The sequence below is a fragment of the Carassius auratus genome, unplaced genomic scaffold (genome assembly GCF_003368295.1).
Source record: "Carassius auratus strain Wakin unplaced genomic scaffold, ASM336829v1 scaf_tig00035248, whole genome shotgun sequence".
NCBI lineage: Eukaryota > Metazoa > Chordata > Actinopteri > Cypriniformes > Cyprinidae > Carassius > Carassius auratus.
The window spans coordinates 1-7,500 of record NW_020526213.1 but is presented as its reverse complement, the minus strand read 5'-3'; the positions used below and the strand labels follow the sequence as shown (position 1 = coordinate 7,500).

General features: G+C 41.1%; 1 protein-coding gene across 2 annotated transcripts in view; it reads left to right on the top strand.

The window, feature by feature from the left end:
• Nucleotides 1-3,764, top strand: part of LOC113081896 (cadherin-related family member 1-like) — a 10,981-nt gene extending 7,217 nt beyond the window's left edge. For both annotated transcript variants that reach the window (XM_026253796.1, XM_026253795.1), the window contains exons 15-17: nt 445-673; nt 913-1,167; nt 2,335-3,764. In XM_026253796.1, coding sequence (XP_026109581.1) covers nt 445-673; nt 913-1,167; nt 2,335-2,925 — 1,075 coding nt within the window. In that variant the 3' untranslated portion in view covers nt 2,926-3,764. The remainder of the gene's footprint in view (nt 1-444; nt 674-912; nt 1,168-2,334) is intronic.
• The last annotated feature ends 3,736 nt before the right edge of the window (nt 3,765-7,500 follow it).

Here is a 7,500-nt window from a genome sequence, read left to right as displayed (position 1 = left end):
CACCCGCGAGTGAGTCAGGGCCCAATTAGCGAGCGATTTGACAGCTGAAGGTAGAACACATTCGGGTAATGCAAAACCTGTAAATTTATGCCTTGATTCTTCCTCAAAGCAGGAGGCAAATTATAATGGTGTGAAAAATAACAGCTTTCTGGCTGACTGTTAATTTTCACATGCAGAGAGTCACACTGACAAGAATAAAGCAGACTTGATGACAAGCTCTTATAATGGTTTTAATACCAGGCACACACCCACGTTTATTTTGTTCTTAAAATGACCAGTGAACAGAGCGATTGTAAATCATCATCAAGATGCTGAAACCAGTGTAGGATTTGTTCATCTCAACTTTTGGAAACTTCTCAAACTAGAAGCACAAGTTAAATAGCATCTGTGATGTTAACTACATCATTGTTCTGAATAAAATCTTTTGACTTTTGGCTGTTTCAGGTTTCTCATTCACCCCACGTCCGGCATCATTTACACACAGCCCTGGGCCTCTTTAGACGCTGAAGTGAAGTCCAAATATAATTTCTATGTGAAAGCTGAAGACACTGAGGGCAAATACAGCCTCACTGAGGTTTTTGTCACGGTGCTGGATCAAAATGACCACTCACCAGAGTTCAACCAGAACTTCCTGGAGAAGACCATGATCATTGGGGCGCCTGTGAAAATAGAGGTTTGTGTTCTCCAACAGAACTGTTATGTTGTGGACAGCCATCTGTCTTATGTCCCAGTAGATGAGACTAATATTTAAACACCAAATCTGGCATTGAGCCTGATGGCATGAACTCCCATGATACTGCAACCAGCTTAAAGTTCTGCATCTGTGAGCAATCTGACTAAACAATAATCTCACTGATTGTGTGATTGTGAATATAATGATCTTATTTGAACCTGATTCTGGTTTGTTTTCAGGCTGTGGATGAGGACGCAGAGGAACCCAATAACCTGATTGAATATTCCATCATGAAAGCCGATCCAGACAACATCTTCGACATTAACACATCCACAGGAGAGATTAAGCTCAAACCGTTCATTAAGTCTATGGAGATTGTGCAGAACATCACCAAAAATAAAGACTGCCGGTGGTCAGTGGTGGTCCAGGCTCGTGATCGAGGCTCTCCATCCTTCAGTACAACAGCGGTCGTGAAAATCGACATCATGGAGGCGGTGAGACATTTATACATCAGGGTCACTTTGTGCACTGCACGATCAAAGCAGTTTTTAATGATAATTGTTTTGGTTGTGTAGAATACCATAGTACTATAATGGTAAATGTCCAAAAAAAACAAAAAGTACTTATACACTCTGACCATATATTATACACTGGCCGCTTTATTGGGTACACCTTGCTAGTACAGGGTTAGATCTTTTGCCTTCAGAACTGCCTTAATTCTTCATGGCATTGATTCAACAAGGTGTTGGAAACATTCCTCAGAGATTTTGGTCCATATTGACATGATATCATCACGCAGATGCTGCAGATTTGTCAGCTGCACATCCATAATGTGAATCTCCTGTTCCACCACATCCCAAAGCTGTTATATTGGATTGAGATATCGGGGGATCTTGTGGAGGCCATTTGAGTACAGTGAACTCATTGTCATGTTCAAGAAACCAGTCTAAGATGATTTGAGCTTTGTGACATGGTGCATTATCCTGCTGGAAGCAGAAGATGGGCAAACTGTAGTCATAAAGGGATGGACATGGTCAGCAACAATACTCAGGTAGGCTGTGGCATTCAAACAATACTCACTTGCTACTAAGTGGCCCAAAGTGTGCCAAGAAAATACCCCCCACACCATTACACCCCCACCAGCCTGAACCGTTGAGACAAGGCAGGATGGATCCATGTTTTCATCATCTTTGTGTGCAATTCTGACCCAACAATCTGAATGTTGCAGCAGAAATCCAGACTCATCAGACCAGAGAACATTTTTCCAATCTTCTCTTGTCCAATTTTGGTGATCCTGTGTTTCCTGTTCTTATCTGACAGGAGCTCTATTCTGCATACCTTGGTTGTAAAGAGTGGTTATTTTTGTTACTGTTGCCTTTCTATAATCTCTAATCAGTCTGCACATTCTCCACTGACATCAACAAGACATTTTCGTCCACACAACTGCCGCTCACTGGATATTTTCTCTTTTTCAGACCGTTCTCTGTAAACCCTAGAAATTGTTGTGTGTGACAATCCCAGTAGATAAGAAGTTTTTTAAAATATTTAGACCAGCGCGTCTGGCACCAACATCCATTCCATGTTCAAAGTCACTTAAAACCAATAAAGTTCATTATGTGACAATTATTTACAACAATGTTTGTGTGTGTGTGTGTTTTCAGAATCGGCTCAAAGGGCCCATGGCTGCCTTTCTGATGCAGAGCCGAGACAATCCCATGAAAGCTCTTGGCCTGGCCGTCAGCATCATTACCGTGATTGTTTTGGTGACAGTTGTGATCTCCACCATCGTGTACTTTCGCAACACAAAGTCCAACAGGATCACGCCAGCGCGTCGCATCATCCGGAGGAGGCCCAAAGAGCAGCACAGCTGGACCTTTTGGCCACGGTTTGGACGAAGTGACCAGAGCTTTGGAAAATTCTTCATTGATGATGACACGAGTGACATCCACAACACAAAGCTCAGCAGCCCCAGAGCCAAACCTCCGACCCCCAGCGCTCCGGTGCTCCCACCTCCGCCTCCGGTTCACTCCCGGTCAAGCGAGCGGCTGCGGTCAGTGCCCACGGTGTCCGGCTCCCTGGCCTCCAGAAACACCAGCCGCAGCTCCAGCTGGAGGGCCAGCAAAAGCACAGACGGCTCCCAAAAATCTGGCCAAAACAAAGATGGTAGTGGCATCAGCTCCGCTCTAGTGTCTGAGCTTAAAATGAGAATAGAACAGAAAATCAATGAGGCAAATCAAGGCTACTATTACTGACAATCTGACCAGTGTGAGTAACAGACACCGATGCATGTTTATGGACCGTTGGACGTTTGATGTTACAAACAGCTCGCTGAGAAGACTTTTTTTTGGTGAAAGTGTTTTTAAAGTGGCTGTCTGTTTCACCTGAAGTGTTTTTCTGTTTTTCAACATGCCGTACGGTCAAAAATACCATAAAAATGCTAAGTAACTTGCCACTACTGGTTTATGCACATACAGTATGTGTTTGTAAACAGAAGAAAGCTAATTGGATGCTGTTTATATCAGTAATGTTCTCCTCAAGCTCTTCGGTCTTATTGTGCTTCTTAGATTAGTTTACGCATGAGTTCTAGATCTGCAAAAGTGATGCAAACTCCACTGTAATCTCATAATTAGCACCATACTGCCATCTTTGGGTTTCATTCAATTTAGTCTGAACAAAATCTAGTCATTAATACGTCAAAATTAAGAAGAACTTAAAACAACCCTTTCTGTTTTCAGTAGATTATTTATGTGACTATTGCATGTACTTTATATCCTACTCTCAGATTCTGTTTCTTCTTTGAACAGATTTTGCCTTGAGGATCTTCTGTAAAAATCTACAGACTTTTTGGACTCTGACTCTCATTTGTAGTTATTGCTGTAAAACCTTTTTTATTATTGTTTTGTATTGTTTTGTATTACATTTTCCTGCACATTTTCTGGCAAGGAGAGCAGATGAACATCCATGTGCTATTTGCTGTAGGCATATCCAAATGTCAAATGTGTTTATCATGTATCATCATATCAACTCTGTGCTATAAATGAAATTAGAAATACAACATTTTTTAAGTTTTATTTAAAAAAAAAATAAAAGAGACTGGTGTCATTGTCCTAGTGTGCAATTTTTATTGTTACATGAAATCATTTTTATTGAAGGCAACTTGTGTAAAACAAGCAATTTATAACAAAAAAAGTAAGAATATTTGATGTGCAGCATTACTGAAGTACGAGAGAAAATCAGAGATTCCTACTGAATATTTTTATTTTCATTTTTAAATAACAATATAACTTGTAATTGTGTTTGAAAAAAAAACAACAACCAAAGAACGCTCCTAAAACTTTAGTATATCTTGAGAAGTGTTTTGTTTAGAATCTCGTTTAGAATTCAGAGAATGTAAGATTGTGTAGAGTATAAAAAAAGATCATATTTACATAACCTTTAATGTCTGACATTTCGCAAGTACATAAAAGAAAACTTCCACTGAAAATGGAAGAAAACAAAAGTGCAATCTTTTTTTGCTTCTATTCAGTCCACAAAGTGTCACAATCTGTGCCTGTGTATTAATATGTGGTCTAGTATAATAACTGGGCAGTGAAGTTTCCTTTCTGTGCTTTATCCTCTGATCTCCTCATCATCAGGCCTTCATCACCAGCTGCCTACAGACTGTCACACGTCTCCAGTCTCTCACGTCGCTCTCTCTGTGTGATGTACAGCTGTGTGCAGTGTGTTCTGGTGTTGATCGAGCAAACACACATCGCAGCAGGCACAGCCAGCACCACAGCACACACAATCACAATAACATCTGGCTCTCCGCTCCAGCTGCTTCACATCATCAACACAGCACACTGGCCATCCTGCAGGTTCTTCACGTCACACACTCTTCATATTTTTAAGCAGGAGCAGGTCACTGACAGAGAAGCGGCTGGGTTCCTGGACTCACATAAATGTTTTTTTTGGATGCATCATAATGGCCAAAATAAACCGTGAACCAGGTTTCTGCAAGTTTCTCTGTCAGTACAAACTACTCGATTGTGATGCCATAGAGGGTCTGCTTGGCTATCAGTACATCAATAAACACGTTTTCATCTACTGATGCCAGAGGTCAGGCGGGTGAGAGTCGGAGAGTGGAGATTTTGGGATAGAAGGACATCGAATTGAATGCTGACAGACGAGTTACCTGTGAAATTGTTGGCAGAGCAGGTGTAAATGCTTGATTGTAGTGATCCATGTGAAGAGCAGGAATAATCAGCACAGAGCTGATGGAAAACTGAAGGTGATTAGATTAAAGGGATCATATGATGCGATTTCAATTTTTCTTTTCTCTTTGGAGTGTTAAAAGCTCTTGGTGCATGAAGAAGATCTAACCCTAAGCTGCAGAGACTAAAGTCTCAAACAAATATATCTTATCAAGTTAAGACTCCACACTGCCCAAAAATGGCTCGTTCTAAAACGCCCCCATCTCTAGTCTCTATGTGGGAAGATTTGCATAATGCCGCCCAAATGTTCACGCAAAAAAAGAAGGCGTAACTTTTATTTTCATTGTAGACTGGTTTTTGCAGCCGCGGCCATGTTGAATTCACTGTGAAAGCCGAAACTACTTTGTTTGGCCTTCCAAAAGAGGACGACATCCACTTTGTCATGCCTGGTGACCTCTGACCCTACGGGAGGTGATGTTAGTTTAAGGACTGAACGAATATGGCTTTATGCACATCTTCAGCTCTATCTCATGAAAGAACTTTACTGCTCTTGATTCAGCCCCTGAACATTTCATATGAGTTCATCAGGATTATAGTGCTGATGATTTTTAAGCAGTGCCAGAATGACATTAGCCCCTTTCCCGTGCCAGTTGAGAAAGAGATCTCTGGATATGGTAGTGAAATTAACAAAAAGTTAAATTAAACGAGACCCGAGGCCCAAGATTAACAGTCTCACTCGGCCCAAAATAGGACCCCAAAAATGGACCCCAAAGGGAGCATATATAAAGAGAAAAGTAGCGGGGCAAGAATAGACCCTTGTGGGACACCACAGGTGAGAGGAGCTGAGGTCGATAAAAATTCCCCAACCCTAACTGCAAAACATCTATTTGACATATACAACATAACCCACTGAAGAGCCATTTCTTGGATTCCTACATATTTCTCAAGATGAGAATCAAGATAGTGTGATCACAGCATTTTTGCAGAACAACAACTGCAGAAGCCCCAGTCAACAGTTAATAAAATATCATTATAGACTTTAAAGAGTGCTGATTCTGTACTGTGTTTTGCCCCTAAAACCTGACTGGAAAACCTCAAGTAATTCATTTTTCTCTAAGAAGGTTTTTGAAATCAGTCTAAAATTTGAGCAAACTGGTCAAGACGGCCACAGTCTTCTGAAGACAACTTGAGGAGCAGTTTATCCGTGGTCCTAGTTATGTTAAGCTCATTATATTTAATCTGTCCTGTTGCAGGTGGTCACAGAGTAAATGATGCTTCAACAAACTGCTTTTGTGATCAAATTAAATGGCTTATTTGCCATTTAGTAATGAATAACTAAAAACAGTTAAAAACTGAAAAAACAAGATAAAACAAGTGTGAAGAAATATGAATTATCTCCATTATGTAAATATCTTCAGTACAGAACAAACTTTGGGATCTCAGACATAAAATGCAAAATATGAAATAAATTGCTGTGCAGCTCCAGAGCTCATTTACAGGAGACACGATCCTCTCCGCATGACAGGTTCAGTGGGGTAAATCCTATTATGCTTAAAGCTCAAACTTCCTCAGGAGTTTCTAAATGTTGCTTTGAACATTCAGAAAATTAGGAATAGCACAGCTAATGTGTTTTCAGATGCATCACTTTATAAACAAAGAGGAACCATTCAGAAAACAAGGACCATATAAAACATTATTTTATTCAATCGTATTTTTAAAACATATATTTAATATATTTGAGTAGAGACTTTAACATATTCCTGATATTGCAAATTTTAAGCAGTTTTAAGGTTAAAGTGGAAAAACAGAACAGTTGCCCCAGTACACTGTGACAAGTTAACAGTATAAAGAAAAACAAGTAAAAAGGAAAATTAAGCATGTACATCACCCGTCCCTGTCTTATTGCAAAATCCTGACAGTCCAAACAGAAAATCTTAACGCTTCACCTTCTGTATAAGATATATGAGTATTATGTGTTTGCTCACAGACATTTCATTGCAGAACATAAATGATGAATGAATCAATGATAAACATATCATTGGAAAAGTGCCATGACAAAAAAGAAACACAAATTTCACACTTGAGTGATAATTTTCCCTTTTTGAACACTGAACTTTCTCTAAGGTGGTTTACCTGCCGTTGGTCCATCAGCAGAAATACTCGTTGGGTTGGCCCTCGGTTCTGGCGTAGCCTCAGAGTCCACACTAGAGCGGGCCCGAAGCAAGCCGGTTGGACTCGTCTGGGTTGAGTCTGGTGAGATATTCCCCCTCCAGTCCTTTGGCTTTGGTGCCTGGAGACAGAGTCTCAAACGTCACGTACGAGTCCTGAATGTCTTTGGACTTCCTGCCCATCAGTTTCTGCAGCCTCCTCTTCAGTGCCCCCGCAGCAGACGATGAGTGTCAGAGGAACCGCGATCACGCAGGCGACCGTGATCACCACCACGTTAATGAGCTTCTGTGTGCCGCTGGCGCTGGCCGCCTCGTCCGTGGAGAAAATCACACACTGCTCTTTCTTGGGAACGAGGCCCTTCACGCACACACAGGCTATGTACTTGGTTTTGGGGACGAGCCCTTCGATCGTTACCCGATTCTTGCCTGGGCCAACATTAATGCGACGCATGTCCCGCTCCCCGAA